Source organism: Urocampus carinirostris, chromosome 19 (assembly GCF_059441175.1).
Source record: "Urocampus carinirostris isolate Australia breed hairy pipefish chromosome 19, RoL_Ucar_1.0, whole genome shotgun sequence".
Taxonomy (NCBI): Eukaryota; Metazoa; Chordata; class Actinopteri; order Syngnathiformes; family Syngnathidae; genus Urocampus; species Urocampus carinirostris.
Window position 1 is genome coordinate 21292785 of NC_142367.1, and position 27924 is coordinate 21320708.

Here is a 27924-nt window from a genome sequence, read left to right on the forward strand (position 1 = left end):
CATTTCAGGTGGATTGGCCGGTCCAAATTGTCCCCTGCCCACTGCCCGGAGATGGCTGGGATGGGCTCCAGCACCCCCGCAACCCTAATGAGGATAAGCGGTACGGCTAATGAGACGAGATGAGAGATGAGATGGCCGGTCCAAATTGTCCCTAGGTGTGAATGAGCGAGCGAGTTGTCTGTCCCTTTGTGCCCTGCGATTGGCTGGCAACCAGTTCAGGGTGTCCCCTGCCCACTGCCCGATGATTGCTGGGACTGGCTCCAGCACCCCCGCGGCCCTACTGAGGATAAGCAGTGCAGCTAATGAGATGAGATGAGATGAATTTCGTTATATCTGACAATATGACGTTTTAACAATTTTATCAACACTTTTAACAGCAATTAAATACTTCTTGGTTTGTTTTGTTTTTTGGGTTTTTTAGCAAAGACTTTGGTCGTTTTAGTGCGTAAAAGTGAAAGAATTCGGGGAATGCGAGAGGCCAACTGTCACAACCGATGCGTGACGCGCACGCACGTGCAACGTGCGGGGACACACCTCCGCAATAAATGTACACAACGCACACTTGGTTTCGCGCGAGAGCAGTCACTCACTCACTCATTCACGCGCTCATTTACCGAATCAGTCAGTGAGAAGTCCGGACGCCCCCCCTGTAGAGGAAAAGCTCCGGACCAAGCGCTCCCTCCCGCTCTCAGATGCGCTCGCCAGCCTTATGACTTTGGTGGGGGGCTGCAAATGGGCGGCACGGGTGGCAACCTCTTCCTCAGCATGCTGACCGGCGCCACCGAAGCGCACAACGCGCCGAAGAACCCCGACAAACCCGGCCTCCAGGACCCGCGCTTCTACTACCAGGACCCCCTGGCGGGGGGTCAGGACGCCCCGGCGCTGCAGTACCACTCGAAGACGGCGCTGGGCGGCGGTTTGGGATCCTCCAACCCGGCGCGCTTTTACGCACAGACGCTCGGTGGCTGCGCGTACGCGGGCGCCAGCTCGCCGCCGGGGAGCGCAGCGCGGCCGGGTTATCCATGCGATGGATTCCCGGTGACGGGGAAAGAAGCGTACCCGCCCTCGCCGGACGGCTTTGGCTACCAGCGGGGCGCTCTCTACCCGCTGCCCGGCTTGCAGATGTGCGGGAAGACCCAAGCGCTGCTCAATAACTTTCCGCTGTGGGCAAAGTTCCACAAGTTCCACACCGAGATGATCATCACCAAGCACGGCAGGTGAGCTTCACAAACAGACAATCAGTCTAAGACATTTTTGATTTTGTTCTGAATACCGATCAAAATTTGTCGTTTTTATTCCATTATTTTAACTACATTGGATGAAAATAGAATTATTTAGAAAAATAAACATAATATTAATATGTAGATCATATGTCTCTGTTGCGCTGCAAAAAATACTTAAAATACTAGAACCCTAACCCTTACCCGAATACTAAAAATCTTTTATCTTTCTTTTTTGTTGATTTTTGTTTTTAGTTTATCTGATTTTTCAGTTCCTTTTCCTGTCTTTTGTTAAGTTTTCCGTGTGTAGTCTGTTTTTAATGTAGTTTTTGTTGTTTTTTGCTTTGAGTTTGGTGTTTTCTCCTCTTTTTTTCATTATTATGGTGCATAGTTTCAAACTCGCGGCGCAGGGGGGCATTTGTGGCCCTTAGGATGATAGTTTCAGCCCCCCCGCCTTACAGACTTAAAAAAAACTTCAAGACAGATTTTTGCAGCACGATGCTGGAGAATTATGTCAGCTCCCTACAAGGGAAGCTCATAGTAAATAAAATGAATGCCAATTATTCCATTATTTTAACTACATTGGATGAAAATTGAATTATTTAGAAAAAAATTAACATTTTTTCTAAACATAATATTAATATGTACATCATATGTCTCTGTTACGCTGCAAAAAATACTTAAAATACTAAAACCCTAACCCGAACCCGAATACTAAAAATCTTTTATCTTTATTTTTTGTTGATTTTTGTTTTTAGTTTATCTGATTTTTCAGTTCCTTTTCCTGTCTTTTGTTCAGTTTTCCGTGCGTAGTCAGTTTTTAATGTAGTTTTTGTTGTTTTTTGCTTTGAGTTTGGTGTTTTCTCCTCTTTTTTTCATTATTATGGTGCATAGTTTCAAACTCACGGCGCGGGGAGGCATTTGTGGCCTTCAGGATGATCGTTTCAGGTCCCCACCTTACTTAGGAAGTTAAAGGGACAGGGTGTTATTTGACATGAAGTAGGATTTTGTTGTACTACCTCAAATGAGTGTTTTAAATCACAAGTAAGTATAAAAAAAATTACAGAGACTTAAAAAAAAAAACATTTAGACAGATTTTTTTAGCAGAACGATGCCGGAGAATTATGTCAGCTCCCTACAGGGGAAGCTCATAGTAAATAAAATGACTGCAAATTATTCTATTCTTTTAACTACCGTACATTGGATGAAGATAAAATTAATCAGAAAAAACAACATTTTTTGTCAACATAACATTAATATAAAGATCATACATTTCTGTTACGCTTAAAAAAAGACTTTAAAAATCTTTCTTTTTTGTTGATTTTTGTTTTTGGTTTATCTGATTTTTCATCTACTTTTTGCGTCTTTTGTTTGGTTTTCCGTGTGTAGTCTGTTTTTAATGTAGTTTAGGTTGTTTTTGCCTTGAGTTTTGTGTTTTCTCTTCTTTTTTCACTGTTATGGTGTTGAGTATAGTGCAAGGGTTTTTAAAATCGCGGCCCAGGGGGCATTTGTGGCCCTCAGGATGATAGTTTCAGGTCCCTGCCTTACCGAGGAAGTTAAAGGGACGTAGTAGGATTCTCTTGTACAACCTAAAGTGAGTGTTAGAAAATACAAGTAAGTATAAAAAATTACAAAGACTTAAAGAAAACTTTTAGACAGATTTTTTGGGCAGCACGATGCCGGAGAATTATGTCAGCTCCCTACAGGGGAAGCTCATAGTAAATAAAATGAATGCCAATATCTTAACTTAACAGTATTTTATAGAATACACATCTTCGTGATTGTTCATGTATTTTTGCGAATAATTAAAACAATATAATTATTTTTAAACAAGTGACATTATTACCCCTAGGAGACACCGAATAAAACACACTGTCCCTTTAAGTGCAGCCCTAGCATATTATGGATTCATATATTACCGATTGATGGATTTTCATAGTATTATTATTTTATAGGGAATTAGAAAAAAATGATATTCGAAAAAAGGGTTTATGTTTCTATGCAAACTTTTTGTGGAAAACCCGATTCAGCCCAACCTCACCCGGACCCTATCTCCAGCGGACCCTAGTTTAATTGAGTTTGAGACCCCTGGTGTAGTGTTTAGTGTTATATTCTTTTTCTAAGTCAAGTTTATTAGTATAGCCCTCAATCACAAAGGCTGTACAAACTAAAGCCTATTATGACACAAATCCCCTGATCTAAAACCTACATGAGGGCAAGGAAAAACTCAAAAACCTCCAAAATCAATGGCAAGCAAGAAAGACGCTCAATAACTAGGTAGCTTGCTGATTAAAAGAAAATATCTAGCTAGATCTATATCTACGCATTAGTTTGTGATGACTGCTGTTTTAATTTTTATATAGTTCACGTTTTATGTTTTTCTAGTGTGTGTTTTATTCCGCCTAGTGTCTTGTTTTCTGTTTTATTCAGTTTTCTTTCGTGAGTTGTTTTTTTGTCCATTTAGTTAGTTTGTTTATGTCTTAATTGTTTATTGTTTTGATATTTATGTTTTCTAAAGTTAGTGTATTGTTCTGTGTTTTTTATTACATTCTGTTTGGTTTTACGTGTCGTCTCTCCTCATTTCCCCACTAATTTGATTTTTAAATTAGTGTTTAATGTTTTTCTTTTAATTCCGTTTTTCTGTGTTTTTTTGTAAACATAATTTTAATATGATCATTATACACCTGTCATACTGCAAAACAAAACAAAAAAATACTAATAAATGTCACTCTTGCATTTAAGATTTTCCAGTATCATTATTCTTATTTTAATTCATTTTTAATGGATTTTTTCATTTAGTTGTTTTTTTTAAACAGTTAAAATGAGAAAAATGGTCTGTAATGCCAGCAGATTTTAAAAATAAAAATAACGATAGCAAAAACAAAAATTGTTTTTGTATGCTCGTAAAAATTACAAAAAAAAACAATGAAAAATCTCATTCTCTGCTGTATTAGATCATTTGGTTTTCTTCCCGGTTTGGTATTCTATTTGTTTTCAGATATAGTTAAACAAAAATAAATAATTGAAAATAACAATTAACATGACCATTTAAAATTATAAGACCAAGCCGCTCTTTTAAAGCGATATTCTTATTAATTTGTATCAGCTTTTAAAATAAGTTATTTTAAAAATAAAAATATTTCAGCAAATAAAATAGTAAACACAACATGAATGAGAAAAGATTTATGCTTATGAGATACTTTTGTTAATTTCAAGTATTACATTTTGTATGGAAGTATATTTCTATTATTACTTTTTAATTTATTTTAATGTTTTATTTTTAAATCTTTTATTATTTTTCGACGAGCAATAATGGCCGCCATATCAGATAATTTCATACATTATTAGTATTTTTTTTCTTTCTCCGGTTGCAATGCCGACTCATCTTCCCCAACATACTATTTCAAACTTACATGATTAATATTAATTTTATTTATTCAACCCCAAAAAGTACATTAAAATAACATTAGAGAAGTAGTACTTAAATGAGCAAAAGAAAAATACCTCCCAAAGGGAAATAACCTTTCCATGTAGTGATCGTTGAAATAATTCAGAAATTAAATTCTGAGAATAAATTTGTTTTATGTACATCTCTTTTCATTTCCCTAATTTATCACAACTAATTTAATAATTAATTTAAAACATATTTAATTTTTTTGAAATTTAATTGATCAAGTTCGGAGTACCGCCTGTATTTGAAATGAAGATGTAAAAGAATAAATCAGTTATATTGTGACTAAAAATGTACAAATATAATATTATTGCTCACGTGAGAGTTTATCTAATTTCATTATATCTATTATCTGTATATTTTATTTTTGTTTTATGTTATCTGTACCGATTCAAGGCTTGTACGGAAATATTTGACTCTAAACTTTCAAAATAAAAGTAATTAAAATACTTGAAAAAGCGAGATATACATTTTAAACAATACAGTTAGGCTAAGTTATTGTCGTAATGAAATACAAATAAAACCTTATAGAAAAACATCTTTATTTATTGTATTTAGTTGAAAATTCTACAATGGAAAAATAGTTACAGGAAACATGTCAAAGACACCTAACCAGAATTTTTTAAAAGCAAATTTTCATTTTTCTCCCTTGAGTTTGACGCAACTGTGTGTTCCTTCAAAAACTTGTGAGATTTAAAAAAAAAAAAAAAAAAAAAAACTCCACCCGAGACTGAAAGTTCAGCTCTTCACAAGGTAAAGCGCCTTTGATGGTTCTTTGAGGCTGGCAGGCTGCTGGTCTATCGACTGGACTTTGACACTGGTGCGCATTTTTAATAACCCCCCCCAAAAAAATGAGAAATAGATTGTGAGTCCAACACGGACGGTTGTGGTTCTTCTCCCGTTGCAATGCCGACTGATCTTCCCCAACGGACTTCTTCAAACTCGTTTTTCAATTTGTATCGGAACAATAATAATAACAATAATAATTTGTAATCAAGGATCATGACTAATTTGCAAGAGACTAATGCATCAGTTGTGTGTGTAGAAAAATGCAGCGGAATTTCACATTTGAAAAAAATAATCGACACATGAAATCATCGTCGCAATTTCTGTGATGTCATTGAAGTAAATGTACATAGATTTTTATATTTTTTAATGCCGGCATAGGAGATATTTTTAATATGTATTCAAAACTGGGGGTAGGGGGATTTAAGACCGTGTGTGTGTGTGTACAGTATGCTGAAAAGGTTTATTCTCAACAAAATGTGTGTTTTATTTAGTTTTTAGTTGTTGGTTTTGTGTGTTAACTGTTTTTTTATTTAGTTTTGGGGTTTTTTTTTTTTTACTAGTGTTTCGTGTTCTGTTTTGCTTTGTATCATATTTGTTTGCGTGTTGTCGTCTGATTTGTACAGCGTTTTGATTTTCGTGTCTTTTGTTTTGTTTCTTCTGTTGCGGTGTTGTTAACTTTGTTTCTGTTTTGTTAGTTTTTTTTAGAGTTTTATTCTGTTTTATTTTGTGTTTTTTTGTGGTCTCTCGTCCGTTTGTTAAGTTGTTGTTTTTTTTTTGTTAAGTGTTTTGTTTTGTGCTTTGTGTTTTTAATTTTTTTGGGAGTTTTTGTATTGTTTTGTGGGTTTTTTTGTTTTCTGTGTTGCGTATTTTGTTTAGTTTGTTGTTTATGGTTTTATTTTGTGTTTTTATTTTTTTTTGTGTCTCATCTCATCTCATTAGCCGTACCGCTTATCCTCAGTAGGGTCGCGGGGGGCTGGAGCCCATCCCAGCAATCATCGGGCAGTGGGCAGGGGACACCCTGAACTGGTTGCCAGCCAATCGCAGGGCACACAGGGACAGACAACTCATTCGCTCATTCACACCTAGGGACAATTTGGACCGACCAATTCACCTGAAATGCATAACTTTGGAATGTGGGAGGAAACCGGAGTGCCCGGAGGAAACCCACGCAAGCACGGGGAGAACATACAAACTCCGCACAGGAAGTCTGGAGCTGGATTTGAACCCATGACAGGTTCCCATGACATGAACTGTGCCGCACAAGCGCTAACCACTGCGCCGCCGTGCTGCCTTTTTTTTGTGTGTTGATTGTTATTAATTATGTTTATTGATTTGTTCAGTCCTTTGTTTTCTTTCTTGTCTGTAGTCCATGTGTTGTTTTTTTAAATATTATTGTCTTTTCTTTTGTCCTCTTTGGTATCTTATTTTATTGTGCATATTTTGTTTGATGTTACGTTTAACGTTGTGGTTTTTTGGCCAGTCGTGTATTGTGTCATCCAAATGCTAGTCAGATCTTTGTGTTTTTAAACCGCTATTTATCGCTATAAAGATTGAAGAAAGTGGGATTAGAATTAATAAAGGAAGAGTAAAATTTGTCCAAAAAATAACCAATCGTACCAATTTTGGACAAAATTCATAATCATGTTATGTGTGATGAATGGAAAAGAAAGAAACTTACTGTTTGGGAATTCTTTCGCATGAGTTTCAACCTAAAAATGGCGAAAATAAAGTAGGCTCTTTATATTATTTTCACGTTATCACTGATGATAATAAATATTCGATTGAATATTAAGAAGTCTTATTTAACTTGGTTTTAACCTCCTTCTAAAATAAACAGAAGTGCTAGATGAATTTCCAGTTCACGGGTCGGATGGGCAAAAACGTATTCACAACACAAAATTTCCAATTATAATGCACAAAAATTCACTCAAATTGTCAGACCTGCTTCAATTGAACTGAGTGACGTTGCTTGCCAGGTTTACTTTGAATTTACAGCAATAAAAACACGTGGAATATAATAGAAGAACAAACTAGAAAAGTGCTACTAGTCTTTCTAAAAAAAAAAATCCTAATTACAAAATGAAATTCCCTATCATTTTCTGAAGAGGTAGACTGTTAAACGGGTGATCCCACACAGCAAGCCTACTCAACTGCTCATTCGCACATCTGCTTTTAAATGTTTTGAATGGAAAATAATTTAAAAATTTAAATTATTTTGTTACTTTATAGTCAAGTCAAATCATGTTTATTTGTATAGCCCTTAATCACGAGGAGTCTCAAAGGGCTGTACAGGCTACTTACTACACCATCCCCTGATCTAAAACCTACACGAGGGCAAGGAAAAACTCAAAAACCTCTACTTGAGGTAAATAAAGAAACCTATTACAACATCCCCTGATCTAAAACCTACATGAGGGCAAGGAAAAACTCAAAACCCTCAACACCAGGTAAATAAAGAAACCTATTACAACATACCCTGATCTAAAACCTACATGAGGGCAAGGAAAAACTCAAAACCCTCAACACGAGGTAAATAAAGAAACCTATTACAACATCCCCTGATCTAAAACCTACACGACGGCAAGGAAAAACTCAAAAACCTCTACACGAGGTAAATAAAGAAACCCATTACAACATCCCCTGATCTAAAATCTACACGAGGGCAAGGAAAAACTCAAAAACCTCTACATGAGGTAAATAAAAAACCTATTACAACATCCCCTGATCTAAAACCTACATGAGGGCAAGGAAAAACTCAAAACCCTCAACATGAGGTAAATGAAGAAACCTATTACACCATCCCCTGATCTAAAACCTACACGAGGGCAAGGAAAAACTCAAAAATCTCAACATGACGTAAATGAAGAAACCTATTACACCATCCCCTGATCTAAAACCTACATGAGGGCAAGGAAAAACTCAAAACTCTCAACGCGAGGTAAATAAAGAAACCTATTACAACATCCCCTGATCTAAAACCTACATGAGGGCAAGGAAAAACTCAAAACTCAACACGAGGTAAATAAAGAAACCTATTTCAACATCCCCTGATCTAAAACCTACATGAGGGCAAGGAAAAACTCAAAACCTCAGGGGAATTTGAATCGCATTGCACGGCAGAATTCTTATGGTGAACATGTTTGCCTGACTGTCCATTTTGGAAATCTGTTCATACTTGCTCTACTGCACAGTACTCATAGCTATGATTATTACTTACTCCTCACATCCATATAGTTTGTAAATTTTATGATCCTCCAAATAGCTTGTTTCACTCTTCAAGTCATTTGCACTGTTGTACAGTATCCTTCTTCAAAATACCCCAACTCATTTCTACATTGGTGGGAGGCTCCCTTAACCACTAGGGTTGTTGGGGCACCATTTTCTCTGTTGTGTCTTGGGCAAGTACAGCCTGGTGGCGCCCATCCCTCTCCAGGCCAACATATGTTTCCAGCCGGGCTCGAACCGGGGACTTTTCGCGTGTTAGTCGAATGTGCTAACCATTGCAGTACAAAAGCACCATTACTACATCGCGTTCACAGTTCACTGAATCCAACTAGGATCTGATTCTTCATAGAGCTCCACATCAAGGTTGCGGTAGGAATTGGATTATTCCCTTTGGTCTTGACTGTGGAGTTCTAATCTTTAAGAATCAACGAGTGCTTTTAGCACAAACCCATGGATTTGGGATACCCTAAATTGGAGAACGTCTAAATTATGTTGATTTTTGCGTAGTTACTACACCCCCCTGTCATTTATCTAAATAGTATTGGTTTAATAATAGTCTGTAATCAGTACAGCTCAATGAGACTTTTTGTGATTAGGGGCTATACAAAAAAACATGACTTGACTTATATATTCACGGAAACTGTGCTAGTCAGATGTATCGCCATTTTGTTTTGTATACACGTGTACAAGAATGACAAATAGAGATCTACTTTATCTCCATCTCAATCTCTAAAAAGCAGGATTACAGAGGTAAAAGAAAACAGGCTTTTCTTGAAATCCGCTTCCTGTTTTTACCCAAGTCACTATAGAAATTCAAAATATGAAAAAAATGGAAATATAAATACAATTTGTGCTTTCACTTTGGGATTTTGTTTAGTGAACAACTTGATCTTCATATTCTTCTTGAACTCCATTCAAATTTCTGTATCTTCTGCTTTGCATTCAGGTTTGGTCTCATAGAGCTGTTTTACATTATATTCCTTAATGACGGCCATATTAGCACATAGGTTTACCAACAATGTCAGTAAACATTTATTCATCTTTTTTTGAAAGGCTCCAAACCAACCTTTTTTTCGGCCATTTTGAGGGTTTAGCATCCTCGTAATCCACAGACACAGAAACGTCACCCTGCTTTTTTCCCTTTAGCCTTCCTCAACAATTTTAATAGATATAAGTTCGTCTCTGGGCGTTCCTGAAACTAAAGACTCACTATGAATGCATTTGTTGGTCTACTTTTTCAACATTTCCGGGTAGTCTTGTGGCGGCAGGTGAAGCGCTGCATTGTGGGATCTGTAGTTGGAGCGTTATCTGCGGTTCATAAAGCCGACTATTATAAGGATTTCACGGGACAGGTGTGGCCCGCGGTTTTTGAGTTTGACACCTATGGGATCAACTTTAGAGGGAAATTCAGTATTTAAAAAAATAAAATAAAAATAAAAATATTAATTTCAACAATAAGAAAAAACACAAGTAATACACAAACGTAATTATAGCTCGAAAAAAATGTACATGCATTTTATATATTATTTTGTTGTTGACTCATTGTTTATGTCCTGTTTTTATTTTAATGTTCGAAATAAAAGTTTTCATTCGTTCATTCATGAGGCTTACTTAGAAAAAGTACAAATTTCTACGGTATATCCGAGTAACATTCCAGCCTATACGGTTTTCATGACATGTATTATACATTTAATACATGTATATTTCGCTATAAAAGTGAGTTTTATGCGTTCAAAGTATCGTCTTACCTTCGCTTATAAATGCCCTGTTCCTTCAAACCCAGAGTGTGTTATATTTGACTACTAGATGGCACTATATAATGCGAACAAAAACCAGTGCCACAGAGCACAGCGTAGCAGCAAGATCCCAGACAAACATGGGTAGAGATTCCATTATGTAAAAAAAAAAATACACATATCTCGACCAAGAATTTATTTTTTATAAATAAGTGTGGTTTTGCCTAGTATTCAAATTAATGAAAGTTTTTTTTTTTACCACTAGGAGGCACACTGTCCCTTCAACAAAAAACTTTAAATGTCTCTAGTACTCTAATCTTCCTGGGCTTTTTAGCACTTGCTTTCAGGTGCACGGCAGGATACAGCGCCATCTAGAGGGCAAATAATAAACACTGTCCCTTTAGGGTGTCCAAACTTTTCAGAAAGCGGGTCATATTTGGGAAGATGAAAATGTGTGAGGGCCGATCGAATTTTCTCGACCAAAATGAAGGTGGTGTTTCATTTTGCACGCTAAAGTTTAAGTTCTCCTAACTCGAGCTCCGATGCGCATTCAATTTTAAATTCTGGGGGCGCTGTTGTCTCGGATTTCAGTGAAAAAAATACTCCCATTTTCACTTATACTGGAAGCGGCGACCCTCACAGTCAACTTTCCTTTTTTAATTTACAGTCACCATGTCGAAAAATGGGGCCACTGTCAAAAGGTTACTGCCACCACCTGGTGAAATAGTGATATTTTTTTCGTACAAATTGATTTTATATTGCCATCAACATTCCTGGCGAGTCGCATATTAATAATTCTATGACAGATGCCGCGGCCCAGTAAAAATTTGATCACGAGCAGTATCTGGCCTGCGGGCCGGACTTTGGGGACGCTCAGGGTAAAATCTCGAGCAGTCAGGTAGGTTATAAACCTACTTTACATTAACTTAATTAATTTTACTAGGGGTTCAGTGTCTTACCCAAGGACACTTCAACATGTAACACGGACAAGCCGGGATTCGAACTGGGATCCCTTGATCCCAAGACGAGCGCTCTACCTCCTGATCTACTGCCCGAACTGAGAACCCGATCTGAGCTCCTGAGCTATATATAAAGCAATATTTACTACCCTGACTCCCTACGGACTTTTTCGCAGAACTACTACAATACCCATAAATCACTGCACCACAGGAGGGCAGTTACGTGACTGGGCTGAGTTTAAATTGCTAACTGCAAAATTCAACTAAAATAGATTCACTACTGTTTAAAGTTCTCTTAACTCGGACTCCAATACACATTTATTTTTTCCTGGAAGCGACAGCCCTCACAGTCAGCTTTCTTTTTTCTTTTTTCTTTTTTCTTTTTACAGTCACCACGTCAGAAACTGGGACAGTGGCTAAAGGGTTACTGCCTGGTAAAAGGGTGATTTTTTTCCCACACAAATTGATTTTATACCGCAGCCATTATTAATTATTAAGTACATTTCAAAACACGGCACGCGTCTGGCCCGCGGGCCGGCCTTTGGATACCGCCGCTTTAGGGTTTGGGTGGACTATTTATAGAGCTGGCGGGTGGCAGCAGCTGCAGAGTGGCACGTTGCGGTCACAGACGATCAGGCTAGCGTACACGGTGACAAGAACCCGACCTGAGCTCCTGTCCACACGCATCAGCGAGTTTACCCGTGCGGAAGACTCTTTTCTACCTCTCTTGGACGTCCACTTCCCTCTGTCCTACGTTCCGGCCGCTATGTCCCCGCCCGGATCGTTCCTAAACGCTATCTACAAACTTCCGATGTGTTCGCTAGAGATTTTACCCTGAGTGTGTCCAAAGTCTGGCCCGCGGGCAAGATACGGTTCGTGATCCGCTAGTAATGTTGATCGCAATATAAAACCACAAAACGGCAAATCAATCAAGTCAAACGAGTTCGCCGCGGTAGCCTCTATCTCGGTATTGTTTTTTCGTTGCGAACAATGCAAGCGGTTTGATGTAGTGAAAGGAAGTCTGTCTCTTTTTGGAGAACCGGCTTTTTCGGCTCAACTCAATAAAGAGAGCCGGCTCTCAAACGGCTCACTTGCTTTGATGCATTATATTACAAATTTTTTCATTTTCTCCTTTTATACTTCCTTTTTTTCTTAACTTCTTTATACAACATCATCATTCGTAATATAATGCATCAAAGCAAGTGAGCCGTTTGAGAGCCGGCTCTCTTTAACGAGTTGAGCCGAAAAAGCCGGTTCTGCAGACGAAAACTCGAACCGCGAGACCAAAACAACAATGGCAAATCCGCTTCACGAAAAGTTTGGAGTGGGGTAAATCTTTGTTAAAAAATGATAGTGACAATTTCGTGTCCAAAAAGTTGCGTCCCAGGGACGCACATTGATTTGAGACTATGCGTCCCCAGCAAAAATAATGCGTCTAGGACGTAGGGACGCAGGCAAACGAGAACACTGTATGTGGGATCTAAACTGACTTCTTACATGTGGGAGAGCTATTTAAAAATTGGCTAACGCTAAAAGATACACCAGGCATTACTTTTTACAACTGCTAGTTGGAGAGGAGGAATTTACCCGCGTTCGTCTCTCTGGCCGCGCTCCTTCAATCTGGGGCCCTTCCCCCACTAAACTGTATTTTATTTAAGTAAGACAAAGACAAAGAAAGAACGAAACGCCCCTTTGGGCGGTACCAATATTTGAAACAGAGAAACATGATACCATCCGGTTAGAAATATACACCCCTGAGAAAATACACCCAAGCCTACTTTACAAAATATCACCATTTCACCAGATGGTGGCAGTAACCCTTAGCACTGTCCCCATTTTTCGACTTGGTGACTGGAAATTAAAAAAGGAAAGTGACTGTGAGGGCTTCCAGGACAAGTGAAAATTTGAGTCTTTTTTTTTTTTTTCACAAAAAAACGGAAACAACTGCGCTTCCGGGATTTAAAATTGAATGTGCATCAGAGCTTGAGTTAGGAGAACTTGAAACGTTAGCGTGCAAAATGAAACGCCACCTTCATTTTGCTCCAGTTTGACTCTTATTATTTCTATGGGCACGCTTTTGGTTTTTGTTACTTCAAGCTGGTGATTTATGGGTATTTCAGTTTTTTTATTCAAAGGTCTGAGGGGAGTTAAGATAGTGAATGTTGCTTTAAAATATATCAATTAATTGATTTGTTGTTTTTTTGGTACTTAAAGCCCCAGTGTGTAGTATTTGACCACTGGAGGGCAGTGTTTTTTAATGGGACAGAAAACCAGTGCCAGACAAACATGGTGGCGATAAATATCTTGGCCTATTTTTTTTTTACATAAAAATAAGATTGGTATGATAGTTCATGTTATTTAGCCAACTTTTCAAATTATTGTTTGTTGGTTTTCCACCACTAGGAGGCACTAAATATTTGACACTGTCCCTTTAGTGTCATGCATGCCTTGGCTAAGAAATAGTTATCACTCTTTTGTAACAGCTGTATACATTAGTAGCTATAATACTGTATCCCTTGCTACTAGGTACTTTGGGACCCCAGTGCATCGCGGGTTGAAAAATATGGCACAATCCATTATCCCCAGTCTCTTTTTTGCCACCTGTTCACAAAAAAGTGAACTGCACTTGAGCGGGCATAAATGTGATATCCCTGATCGTATATGCAGGCTGGGACTGGCATAGCTCACGTTCGTCATTCCTGGCGCTCTCTTTTTTAAATGTATTTACGCCCATGAAGTGCACTCATGAGGCCGCAATCCATTATCCTGATCACATGTTGCTGTGAGCGGGGGCCAACGGAGCACATTTTTGTGACTGCTGTCTTTTTTTGCCACTGAACTGCAATCCTACCACCACAATCTATTATCCCAGATTGCAAATTTTTGAGGGTGGGGACCAGCAGAGTGCGTGTTTGTCAGTCATTACTGCATCTCAGCCTTAAATCCAGTGCACTCAATCAAGTGCCCTAAACCATTACCCCTTAATCCCATATTGCTGGGAGTGGGAACAGGCAGAAGGCATTAGGTTGGAGGTTTGTGGTTCTGGCCTGGCTAAAATATAAATATAATGCGCGGTTCTGGCCATGATCTATTATCCCCGGTCGACTATTACAGAGAGCAAGTGTTATTTGTTAGGAGCATTTCTATACCGTTCGGGCCGCTGAAGGGTGCCATTGTGGCCCTTTTAGCATGAACGACACCGTTTTGGCCGCGATCCATTATCCCCAGTTGACTGTTAGTGAGAGCGACCAAGTACCCTGAACCATTACCTCTATTCCAGTATCACTGGGAGTGGTGACAGGCAGAAGGCAATAGGTTGGAGGTTTGTGGTTCTGGCCTGGCTAAAATATAATGATAATCTATTATCCCCAGTCGACTATTACCGAGAGCAAGGATTATTTGTGAGGATTGTTTTACCGTTCGGGACGCTGAAGGGTGCCATTTTGGCCCTTTTAGCATGAACGACACTGTTTTGGCCGTGATCCATTATCCCCAGTTGACTGTTCATGAGAGCAAGCAAATCTATGGCATAAGGGGTGGCTCTTTTTCTTTGTTCTTTCCATTTATAATGAACAGCACCTATGCTATCCTCTAAACCCAGTTGACTCTTCCACTGAGCGCATTTTAAAAACGGTTGAAAATTTGGCGTTATCTGATTTACTGTATCCCTCGTTTCCAATCCTACTTATGAACAACAGAGTCCGACTTAATCTGTAGTTTGGCGACGAAATAACACTAAAACTAGCCGACTTTAGAACGGTCGGCCCTCAGGTGTTTCGGAAGGGTTTAACCATCTTTACGCAGCTCACTCGTTTTGATGGCGCCGAAGCGCCCGAGGAATCAATTACTCTCATTTGCATAAGCACCATTCACAATTAGCTAAGCAGCACTGTCAAAACGCGGTAGAGTCACAGGTAAAGGACTAAGCGGAGGGTGGTCATTCCATAAAATCTTCTAGCTAAATAATGGGTCAATTTTGCTTGTGGTAAATACAAAAGAAAACAAAAATAAGAAGCTATTATCAAGTGAAGATATGTTCATAATTATATTAATAAAATTGGTCATTGTATAGAATGAGAGTTCACCTCATTTTTCCTCTTTTGATTGAAAATGTAGCCTTAGTTTGCACACAACCGATTTTGATCATCGCTAACCTGCTTTTAGTCAGGTTAGCTTAACTTTAAAAAGCAACGAGTAAATGCTCCTCCTAACAACGTACCAATTGTTCGTTTGAGTTTCTGTAATCCCCAAAAAAAACATCTTTTTGTTTTTAAGTTGGATGCTAGCTGGCTGTGTTAGCCTCTTTAGCTTCAAGCTAAACCAAGTTAGCCTTTAGCTCAACTTAAATTGATGGGAGTAGCTTTTTTTCCAGAATGTTAAGTAAAAGCGTTTTGTTGAACACTCCAATACACTCAAATCAAAGTAAAATAAATTAATAAATAAAGAAATACACACAGACAGACAGACAGATGCAGATACAGCTAGATGGATACAGCTAGATAGATAGATAGATAGATAGATAGATAGATAGATAGATAGATAGATAGATAGATAGATAGATAGATAGATAGATAGATAGATAGATAGATAGATAGATAGATGTCTAGATATAGATAGATATAGATAGATAGATGTCTAGATATAGATAGATGTCTAGATATAGATAGATAGATGTCTAGATAGATAAATGTCTAGATGTCTAGACATCTGTCTAGACAGATGTCTAGACAGATGTCTAGACAGATGTCTAGATAGATAGATAGATAGATAGATAGATAGATAGATAGATAGATAGATGTCTAGATATAGATATATATAGATAGATAGATGTCTAGATATAGATAGATGTCTAGATAGATGGATAAATGTCTAGATAGATAGATGTCTAGAAAGATGGATAAATGTCTAGATAAATGTCTAGATAGATGTCTACACAGATGTCTAGATATAGATAGATGTCTAGATATAGATAGATAGATGTCTAGATAGATAAATGTCTAGATAGATAGATAGATGTCTAGACAGATGTCTAGACAGATGTCTAGACAGATGTCTAGATAGATAGATAGATAGATAGATAGATGTCTAGATATAGATAGATATAGATAGATAGATGTCTAGATATAGATAGATGTCTAGATAGATGGATAAATGTCTAGATAGATAGATGTCTAGATAGATGGATAAATGTCTAGATAAATGTCTAGATAGATGTCTAGACAGATGTCTAGACAGATGTCTAGATAGATAGATAGATAGATAGATAGATAGATAGATAGATAGATAGATAGATAGATAGATAGATAGATAGATAGATAGATAGATAGATAGATAGATAGATAGATAGATAGATAGATAGATAGATAGATAGATAGATAGATAGATAGATAGATAGATAGATAGATAGATAGATTCTATCTATCTATCTATCTATCATTAAGTCAGGCCCAACCTGGGCTTCATTCTCACCATTTTTCAATTTTATTTTATTTTTATTTTTTTCGTGGAGGATCTGCACAGCATGGACTTACTTATACTCGAGTATTTTTTGGGACGACTACATGTTACTTCTACTTGAGCGGTAATACTCTGAAGTAACCCTAGTGCTGAAGTACACATTACTGGCCTAAAGTGTCCCTTTGGTGTTCCGCGCCACAGTTCACATTTTTTGGGGTTCGGGCTTTTATACCCAGGGGCCAGGTCGGGTCGGGCTGGATTATTCATACCCAATCTTACCTCTAATGGGGACCAAAACTACTGCTGAAATATGAATAATCTGCCAACTACCCACCCCCACCCCTCGACCCCCGTTCACAGAAACACTCAACCAGGTATAATGGATAGCGGCCACACGGGTGCTGTTCATTTTAGGCGAAATCATTGGATAAAAACGGCTACGCATGATACAAATTGACTTTCTCAGGCCACGCCCCTAACAATAGTGGACAAAATAGATCCTGGCCAAAACAGTTCTATGCTTGCCCTTATAAATAGTCCAGCAGGGATAACGGATCGCAGCCATAACTGTGCATTTTGTTTTAGGCTGATTAGGACGACATGCTTCCTAATATGCAGTCTTAGGTGGAAATACAACAAAAAGAGCCACCAGGCCCGACCAAAGAGCGCTCTGCTGGTGGTTCCTGCTTGCACCAATATGCAATCGGTAATAAAGGATGGTGAATGCCAGAGTGCAGTTCATTTTAGGCGGAAGTACAATAAACAAAAGCCACCAGGCCCGACCAAAGAGCGCTCTGCTGGTGGTTCCTGCTTGCACCAATATGCAATCTGTAATAAAGGATGGTGACTGCTAGAGTGCAGTTCATTTTAGGTGGAAATACAACAAAAAAAGCCACCAGGCCCGACCAAAGAGCGCTCTACTTGTACCTGCCTGTAAAAATATACGAATGGTAATAGTGGATCACTGCTGCACGAGTGCAGTTCACATTGTGGTGGACAGTGCAGCATTAAAGTTCTGCCAAGCCAGATCCCAGATCCCAGGTGTAGTTCATTTTAGGCGTAAAGAACAGGGGCAAAAATGAGCCGCCAGATAATACTAATAAAGAGACGTACCATCTTGATTTGGTTTTCCCAGGAGGATGTTCCCGTTCCTCAGCTTCAACATCAGCTCGCTGGACCCCTCGGCCCACTACAACGTGTACGTGGACGTGGTTCTGGCCGACCAGCACCATTGGCGCTACCAGGGCGGAAAGTGGGTGCAGTGCGGAAAAGCCGAGGGCAACATGCCAGGTACAGTGGATGCGAAAAGTGACATTTTACTCATGCAGTGATCCGGGAGGAACGGAATACATCATTACTCACACACAATGAGTAACTGTATCTGATTACTTTTTGAAAGTAACCCTCCCAACCCTGTCGGTGCAGGTAACAGGACATACATGCACCCCGATTCCCCCAACACGGGCGCCCATTGGATGAGACAGGAAGTGTCCTTCAGCAAACTCAAGCTCACCAACAATAAGGGCGCAAGTAACAATGTGGCGCAGGTACAAATACCGATTGGCAGTTTTATTGCTTTAAAGTCGTTTTTAGTTTGTTTTTACTCAGGATTTTTTTAATACCAGGGGTCTCCAATGTGGTGGCCCCTAGGGACAGCTGGGGTACCTCTTCTGAGAACAGCTCACGAGTGCTGGGTCATTGTGATTTTCTAGTGAGGCGATTTAAGGCTACTTTCATTAAGTTCTCCATTTTAGCGCTAATTCGTCACAAAAAGTAGCTTGTAAAAGGCTGTAGACCCCTATTTTAGACTGATTTTTTTTCCCTCTGAGTAGTTCTATACATACAGAGGCGAATCGCGACTGGGTAAAGGGACAAGCAAAAGTCTCTTCCCAAGAGAAAGTTTGATGAAGACATTACAACCGAATCCCACCGATAAGATTTGCCGTGTGAATTAAATATTAAAATTTACTGTTTACCAAATTGTTCGAATTAGTTATCTGGTCACCTAATGACTGAGCGAGGGGGCTGGGAATCCCCTCCTCTGCATCAATCTCCCAAAAAGAGTCAGAAATGACTCTAGCCACCTCCCACTAGGGGGGATATGGCTGTGGTATAGAATAATAAAAAAAAATTAGTTGGCCGAATTAGTGTTGTTGGACTCTCTGTGAAGCCTTTTTCTGAAATCCTTTAGCTCTCTTCTTACTGGCCCACGTCTCCCCGCAAGATGGTGTGCCGGCTCCTCCCATGGGCGTGCCAAGAAAGCCCAACGTGGGCTCCACCACCTCGCCGCAATGTCTGGAAAACTCAAATCAACACCGAGCGTTTCTACGTCATCAAGGCCTTGTTCTCAAAACATCGCCTGCTGTCCCCCGTCAAGAGTCCTGTTATCAAAATTCCTTAGTCAAAATATTCTGCATTTGGAACAGCGTGACACGTCATTGAACTACAGCCCAGTCAGTGAATATCTTGCATTAAACTCAATAAATGTACATGGTATTCAATCGTATAAAATCCTTTATAGTCAAATGTATAAAATCCTTCACGTGTTACGACCAATATCGAGCAATTGTTGTTTTTCTCCCCACCAAACTTACGCGATGAGTTAATTAAAAAAGGGATGGGAGAGGATTTCTTCTTCCGAGGGGGGCCGTGACAGAAAATAATCAAGAAGCACCGCATTAACTGGTTATTTTCTCTCATTTATCTGCTTTTATTTTGACGTACTCCACAGATGATCGTTCTCCAATCCCTGCACAAGTACCAGCCTCGCTTGCACGTAGTGGAGGTGAAGGAAGACGGGGTCGAAGACCCCTTCCCCGCCTCCAAAGCGCAGACTTTCGTCTTCCCCGAGACGCAATTCATCGCCGTCACCGCTTACCAGAACGCCGACGTGGGTCCCAAGTTGACGCCCTGAACCTATTGGGCGACGTTTCACGTTCCCTTCTTTGCCTTGCAGATCACGCAGTTGAAAATCGACCACAACCCCTTCGCCAAAGGCTTCCGAGACAGTTACGACACGTGAGTACAGTCAGATAGGTGCCAAAAGGTCTAAAAGTCAAGTCCTGTTTATCCGTATAGCTCTTAATCCCAAGAAGACTCAAAATGGCTTTTCAGACTATGCACAGACATCATTATCATCGTGAAATATAGGTAATAACAGACTGGTTGACAGCTTCCTGAGGTCAAAATCATTCATAAGCTATGGAATATAAGAGTATTTGAAGCCGAGATTTAAACAGTACTACTGAGGTTGCAGATCGAATCTCAGGGGTAAGAGCGTTCCACAAGACCACCGAGATGTGGTTTGAAGGACAGTCTTTGTTGCGTTTGAATCGAAATACAAGTTACGAGCGGTTTGAAATTCCGATGAGATCAGAACAAATGAAATTTTATATATACAGTAATACCTCTACTTACGAATTGAATTTGTTCTGGATGTTTGAATGTAATCTGTTCCAAGCCCCGCAAAAGTACAGTATATCGTTTTAATAAATCATAAAAGAGCACCGGAACATGCAACAAATACATTTTAGGATTAGATTACAGCACAATAAACATAAAACGAGAGGCACATCATGTAAAACAACAAGGAATGAAGGAAGTAATCAAAATATTCATTTACCTTTTGGCCTCGCGTTCTTGAAAAACTGATCCAACGACGTCTGCTTTTGCCGACATTTGACAATAATGGGGGACAGTCTGACTTTTCGACACCTTGTCTGGGTGATTCCTTTCCACAAATTCTAAGACTTCATTGAATATTGCTAAAATGTCTTTAATTTGGGATGATTGGATAATGGCTGGGTCCCTCTTCCCGCTATCTTGCCGGACCCCCTCCTCCTTCTCGGGTCTCTGAACTCTGAACTGTGACGGTGATACGAAGAGCATGCATGCACACTGGGTTTCAGGGCAGATTTCACTGTACTGTAGTGTATTTTAGACCTTGGAACTAGAGGCAATATTTTCCTGTTGAGGGACTCCGTAACCTAAAACTTTTGTAAGCAGAGATGAATATATTCATGTATTCATTTTTACCAAGAACGCAAAGTGTTTCGCGATTGAGTGCTAAAAACCAACAACCGATTCTTCTACTTTGACATAATAAGCGCAAAAAATAAGATGAAATACAAGATAAGGTTTTTTTGCTTTCTTCGCGGTGAACCAGGCAAAGCGTGCGGGAAACGAGATAACGCCAGAAAAAATACGCTTACTCGGTCATGAGCCAATTCTCTTATCTTCAGTTCGTTTATTCAATAAAATCAAGTAACTTTGTCCATTTTTAGGATAATTTTATTGATTTTGTTTCGGTAAAACAATAATTAAATGACACTATTGAATCTATGCTCATTTAAAATGAGTTATATTGCATGGATTTTAGTCGAATTTGTGAAGTTTAACCACAAATGTAATTCAATAAATCAATCTTATTTGCTTAAGTAAGTACTGAAAGTAATGAAAGATAACCAAACATGTGGAAAAAGTCCTGAAAGTGGTGAAAATGTGTTAAAAGTACGAAAAAAGTAGTAAAATGTAGTAAAACGTTTGGAAAAAGTACTCAGAAGTAATGAAACATTCTAAAAAGTACGGAAAAGTTGTGATAAATAGTGAAAAATTGTGTAATGTGAAAAAACCCCCACTAAAAAGTAGTGTAAAATGGTGAAAAGTCTGAAAAGGGTAATGAAACTATTGAAAAGTATGGAAAAAGTACTAAAAGTGGTGAAAGTAGTAAAATACAGTAAAATGTTTGGAAAAAGTACCAAGAAGTAACGAAACATTGTAAAAAGTATGGAAAAAAAACACTGAACAGTAGTGAAAAATTGTGAAACATTGTAAAATGTGAAAAAGCCCCCGTGAAAAGTAGTGAAAAATGGTGAAAAGTATGGAAAGGGTATTAGAACTAATGAAATATAGTGAAAAGTATGGAAAAAGTACTAAAAGTGGTGAAAGTAGTAAAAAATAGTAAAATGTTTGGAAAAAGTACTAAGAAGTAATGAAACATTGTAAAAAGTACGGAAAAAGTACTAAAAGTAATGAAACATATTTTTTCTTAGCTGTTACTTTTTTCTTTTTGTTCTCTATTTACTTTTTTTACTTTGTTTCTTTCTTTTCTTTTTTCTGGCTTTTTTTCTGAAATGTTCCTTCTATTTTCTCTTCCTTTTGTTTCTTTTTTCTCAGCTTTTCACTTTTTTGTTCTATTACCCCATTCCTTTAAGTCATTTTGTGCATAATTTTACATAATATTTGGTCGTGTAGGGATTAAAGGAGCAAAAACAACCTGAAGAGTCGTTTGGGACCCGAAAGAGCCGGTTCTCTTTAGTGAGCCGAGCCGAAGAAGCCGGTTCTCGACAAACTCTACTGACTTTACTCAACTTCGTTCTACTTCGACATTGACTTCAAAATACCGCATTTGGAACACAGCGTCAGGGGAACCCGTGTATTTTCACCTTCATGCAATGTAACTGACTTAATTCGCATCTTGATTAGCAATTTCGAGCCCTGATTTTTGTGCGCTGGCTAGATTTTCTTGTGCGCTGAGAATGTGCTTAGAGGGAACATTGACCCTAAGTGTTATGTCTCAGGTTCAAATCCCAGTTGCATACATTGTACTGGAATGGCCTGCGATTATCAATACCATAGCGCGCCCCTATGAATATTCACGGTTGGGTAGGGTTACTTTAACTGGATTACTTTCAATGACTTTTGGATTACTCCAATACCAAATATGCAAATAAAAGACAAAAGAAACTAAATATGAATAAAATGACTACATTTTGTGCAGGCTTGGGGAGTAACGGAATACATGGAACAGCAAAAATGATGTTTGGATTTCTTTTCATTTTGTTTCTGTCGCATTTGATGTTCGTTTTGCCGGAGATCAAAGCCAGGAGAGAAAGCTTACCACGTGTTGTGAGTCATCATTTGATTCATATTTAGTTTATTTTGTCTTTTATTAGCATATTTGGTATTGGAGTAATCCAAAAGTAATTGAAGGTAATCCAGTTAAAGTAATCCTACCCAACCCTGTGAATATTGTATGTTTTTCCAAGCTTATTAGTTGTATACTGTGGTACACAAGGCGCACAGGGGTATAAGGCGCACTTTCTGGCCATTTTGGGGTTTTTAGTCGCACCTCATAGTCCAGGAAATCGGGTAGTCGCAAGTTGTTTGAGGTTTTGAGGCAGGAAGTAACACGTTTTCTGTCGCCCTCCTAGCTTGTACGCCCCGCCCGACACCGAGCGCCTCACCCCTTCCCCCACGCAGAGTCAACCCCTCCTCCCCGGGGGTTGCTACGCCGCCGGGTACCTGTCGGAGCCGTACATAAGCCCCCTGCCCCAGAATCGCTACTACGGCAGGGAAAGTGTAGGGGCCCAGCAGCACAAGGACCCCCCCTCCAGCCAAGGGCCCCACTGGTACCTACCGTCTCAGCAGGCCTCAAACCGCCTGGAGTTCATGCCCCCCTTCGAAGGCGACTTCTCCGGGAATGCCCTTTACAAGCCCTTCCCCCTGCAGACCCCGCCCCACCCGGCTCTCAACTACTACCCCGAGAACCCGTTCGCCTCCAACGGCGGGTGCACCACGGCATCGTGGACCGCCGCCCGGACCCCGCCCCAGTACCTCACCAGTAAACCAACCCCGAGTTTGGCCTGGTTTCGCCCCCTGTCTTCGCTGCCCCTGCCGGACAAAGGGAAGGACGGGGCGGGGGTGGAACATTGGTTGGAAACGCCCTCTTTGAAGTCCCCCGACTCGGCGGACCCCGCCCCTTTCGAGGGGGAGATCAAGAAACGAAGAGTGTCGCCGTACACGTCGAGCACGGAAAACTCGCCTCCGACTCATCGCGGGGCAACTTTATCCGAGAAAGACTCCGATTACTTCGGCTATTATGCCCACTGAGCCTCTATTCCCTCCCTGGACCTTGCCTCGCCTTATATTCGTCTTAAGACGAGTACACTCTTTGTTTTTACAGGTACTTTGCAAAGCGAAAGCAAATATTTTCAAAATCCATCAAATCAACAATAAATTATACTTAAAAACAGATTAAGATCATTGACATACCTGTCCACCTGTACGTTTTTGCCGTACAAAGTACGTTTATTATGCATTTTAAGACGAGTACGACGTACAAGGAAATCCGTACGGAAAAACGCAAATTTCTCAATGACGGGTACCATCCGGTATACGCCGACTATCAACAAACGGCAAATCAATCAAGTCAAACGAGTTCGAGTTGTGTAGTGAAAGGAAGTCCGTCTCTTTTTAGAGAACCGGCTTTTTCGGCTCAACTCATTAAAGAGAGCCGGCTCTCAAACGGCTCACTTGCTTTGATGTATTATATTACGAATGACGATGTTGTATAAAGAAGTTAAGAAAACAAGGAGTGCGACAGGTATGAATTAACATGAAACATAAACAATGAAACTATAATAATAAAAATCAAAGAAATTAATTAAGCAAAAATAACACATCTAGAGCCCTAGGCAGAACAGCAAGTTAGCCCATTATCTCGAAGAAATCGTGTGAAAAAAAGTTGCAGAAAAAAAAGAGAAAATCAAAAAGACACGTTTTGGGGGGGTCTCCTTTAATGTGTGAATTACCAATAATGAAATGAAATGAAATGAAATGATCTGCATTTATATAGCGCTTTTCAAGTCAATGACTTCCCAAAGCGCTTTACATTGTGCCTCACATTTCCCAATAGCGGCCGTGATCTGTGCAGCCATATAAGGCGCTAACCTGCTTATTGGGGGTATTGGGGTTTCAGTGTCTTACCCAAGGACACTTCGGCATGTAACACGGACAAGTCGGGATTCGAACTGGGATCCCTTAATCCTAAAACGATCGCTCTACCTCCTGAGCTACAGCCGCCCAATAATAATAATCTAACATTATGCACAAAATGAATTAATTATTTAGAAACGAGCTAAATTATAACAGCATTTACAGTATGATAATTAATAGTTATAATTATCATACCTGTCAATCTCCAGGGCTCACAAACTGTCGTATTTTCCTTTATTAAATACAAAATAATCTTACACCATATTTTTTTCTTCAAACGTGTTTATTTATGTAGTTTAACATGTTATCATGTACATGTGTTTCGTTATATTATATATTGTTAATGAACATTTTCTTGTGAGACACTGAGTCGCTCGACATGAATGAGGTTTATTATAAGAGTTCAAAAATGAAGTCGCTTGGACGTTCACTGTAGAAGGAAAAAAATACATGCAAATATATTTAAGTAAAATAATACATTTTCTTATTCAAATTATGAATTTATTTCACCACAAACCTGTCTTTTTTCATTTTCTCCTTTTAAACTTCCTTTTTTCTTAACTTCTTGATACAACATAATCATTCGTAATATAATGCATCAAAGCAAGTGAGCCGTTGTTAGGTTAACCCCAACACTTGTAATAAAAACCTGCACTCAAAGAAGACACAGAGACGTAAGTATGACTTACTTGCAAGGAGAACTGACCATAGACTGCCTATTACAGTCTACTAGACACTCTGAAAAAGTCTATTTCGTCCTTTTTATTGTACTAGGAACGCCCTAATTTACATGTTTCTTCTGCTAAAGGGAGGGGGAGTGACAAAAAAAACAGTTTGAGATCTGTTTTCACAACAACATCTTATCGTGTCAACACTTGTTTTAACTTACAACAACATGTTATCGTATCAACAATATTACTACTATTGAACTCGGCGAGAATGGCACACTAAGCGAGAATATACACAGTATGCAACAGTAGAATAACTTATTTACAGTTTAAATCCATCAGCCGTTCGAGAGCCGGCTCTCTCTAATGAGTTGAGCCGAAAAAGCCGGTTCTCTAAAAAGAGACGGACTTCCTTTCACTACACAACTACCACAGGGGATCCGATGTTGAATGATGCATGATGGGAAATCCCCAGGCGGCAGACGCATGCGCACAGTAGCATCAAACTGTCGCTTCGTTTGCAACGGAAAAAAAACGATACCGAGATAGAGGCTACCGCGGCGAACTCGTTTGACTTGACGGCAAAAACGTACAGGTTGACAGGTATGAATTATCGAACCAGATGAATCTCTTTTTTTGCGGGATGCCGAAGTGAATTGAGGAGTTTCTGCTGAATTTTTGGTACTTTTTGTCAAATCAAAGTGTGTACTGGTAGACATTTTAAGACGGATACTGAGAATAGAGGATACATTCTCCTTTTAGTTCGAAAAACTGGATTTTTTTCCTGTAATACTGTAATATTGTATCTTTTTATATTTGCGACCAGACAATCATGGCGGAATTCGTGCGAAACTCAAACTCGAATAAACAAAAGCACAAAGAATAAATCGGATCGAGTATGAAAACTCCGAAAAAACCCGAGACGAACGGTTACCGTATTATAGGTAGAGTCGGTGGAGGGAAGGTGGCTTTCAAGGACCGGTTCATTTCGCTTTTTCTCACGCTGCGTTTGAGGCCCGTTGGAAAGACCACGACTGCCGGATGCAGCCCCCTTTCTTCTTCTGTGGTTCCAAAACGAAAAAGGGGTCGGTTACACACCTGGAGACAGACACTTCGCTATCGTGAACAGGAAGTGGGAAATGGCCGCAGAGACGCCACAGAATATAATACGGCATCATTTCCTTATTTTTCTGTGTTTTACTACTTTTTTTTTTTTCAGAAAGAGGGGGGGGGGGGCGTATTTCCCATTGCACGTAATAGAAACGTGACTTTTAGCAATAATGGATCTGAGATGTCGGAAAAGTCCGAGCTATTTATTCGAGGTGCCGCAATGAAGTATTGTTGTACTGTTGTTATTTTTTTCTATTCGAATAAAGCTTCAAAGTGACATTTTTTTTCACACAAAGGTCAAAGGTAAGTGATTTCTTTTAATCCAATCGTGTTTTAACAATGTAATCTGACTGGGGGTTAATTTAGAATTAGCGTTGCTATAAAATGAAATAGTCATGTTTATTGGTTTGGCCCTTTAACGATAAGGAGTCTCAAAGAGCTGCACAGACCTTACTGCAAACTACTTTTTCTCTTTTTTCTCTCTCTCTTTCTCTTTCCCTATCTCTCTCTTTTCTCCCTTTCCTTGCCTCCTTTTGTCCCTTTTCCATTCCGTCTCTCCCTGTCTTTATTTTTCTCTATCTTTCTTCTTGTGAGGAATTAATTATTAAAAATGAATCGTTTACCAAATTGTTCGAATGAGTTATCGGACTCCATTATCTAAACACAGCCTACATTCTCCTAACAATGCACGCTCATTTCTTGATGGAAAAATGGCCAAATTAGCCGAGTTAGTGTCGCTCGAGTCTCTGTCAAGCCTCCTCTCTCGATCTTTTTTTTTCCCCGCAAGCTGGTGTGCCGGCTCCTCCCATGGGCGTGCCAATGAAAGCCCCCACGTGGGGTCCACCCCCTCGCCCCGATGTCTGAAAAACTCATAACAGCAGAGCGTTTATCAAAACAATGCCTGACGTCCTTCGTCAGAGTCCTGTTATCAAAATTCCCAAGCCAAAACATTCCGAATTTGGAACAGCGTGACGTGAAGCCCACTCAGTGAAAATCTTCATTGCACTTAATAAATGTAACTTGTATTCAATCGTATAAAATCCTTTATAGTAAATTGTATAAAATCCTTTACTCTATTTGCCTTTTTTCTTCTCTTTATCTCTCTTTTGCTCTCTCTCTCTTTTTCCAATTTTCTGTCGTTCTCCCTATTCCTCTTTCTCGTTTTTTCTTCTCGTTTTCTCAATATTTTTTCTTTTTCTTCCTTTTTCTTTCTCGTTTTCTTTCTTTCACGGTTTACTCTTTTTCTTTCCACTTCCTTTCTTTGTATCTCTCTCTTTCTGTTTCTCTGTTTTCCCCTGTCTCTCTTTGCCTCTTTTTCTTCTCTTCTCGCATTTTTTCCTCTTCTTTCTTTCCTAAACTTTATCTCCCTTTTCCTCAAGCTCTTTTTTAATTTCTCTGTCTCTCTCCTTTTTCCTATTTTTCGTTTCTTTTTCTCAATTTCTCTTCTTTCTTTTTCTTCCTTTTTCTTTCTTGTTTTCTTTCTTTCACGGTTTACTCTTTTTCTTTCCACTTCCTTTCTTTGTATCTCTCTCT

The 27924-nt window shown here is 39.2% G+C and overlaps 1 protein-coding gene across 1 annotated transcript; it reads left to right on the forward strand.

Moving 5' to 3' along the window:
- The first annotated feature begins 597 nt into the window (after positions 1-597).
- Positions 598-24430, forward strand: tbx21 (T-box transcription factor 21). Its single transcript, XM_088323394.1, has 6 exons — positions 598-1217; positions 17973-18127; positions 18263-18384; positions 19569-19727; positions 19794-19855; positions 23050-24430. Exons 1-6 carry the CDS (start codon positions 733-735, stop codon positions 23726-23728), a joined length of 1662 nt encoding a protein of 553 aa, XP_088179520.1. The 5' UTR covers positions 598-732; the 3' UTR covers positions 23729-24430.
- Positions 24431-27924: the final 3494 nt, after the last annotated feature.

Bases quoted from the DNA above. Each gene is read 5' to 3' on its own strand.
- tbx21 (XM_088323394.1), top strand. From the start codon at position 733: ATGGGCGGCACGGGTGGCAACCTCTTCCTCAGCATGCTGACCGGCGCC. The intron at 19,728-19,793 runs GTGGGTCCCAAG...TTTGCCTTGCAG, and splicing joins CCGCTTACCAGAACGCCGAC to ATCACGCAGTTGAAAATCGA. The intron at 19,856-23,049 runs GTGAGTACAGTC...TCGCCCTCCTAG, and splicing joins TTCCGAGACAGTTACGACAC to CTTGTACGCCCCGCCCGACA.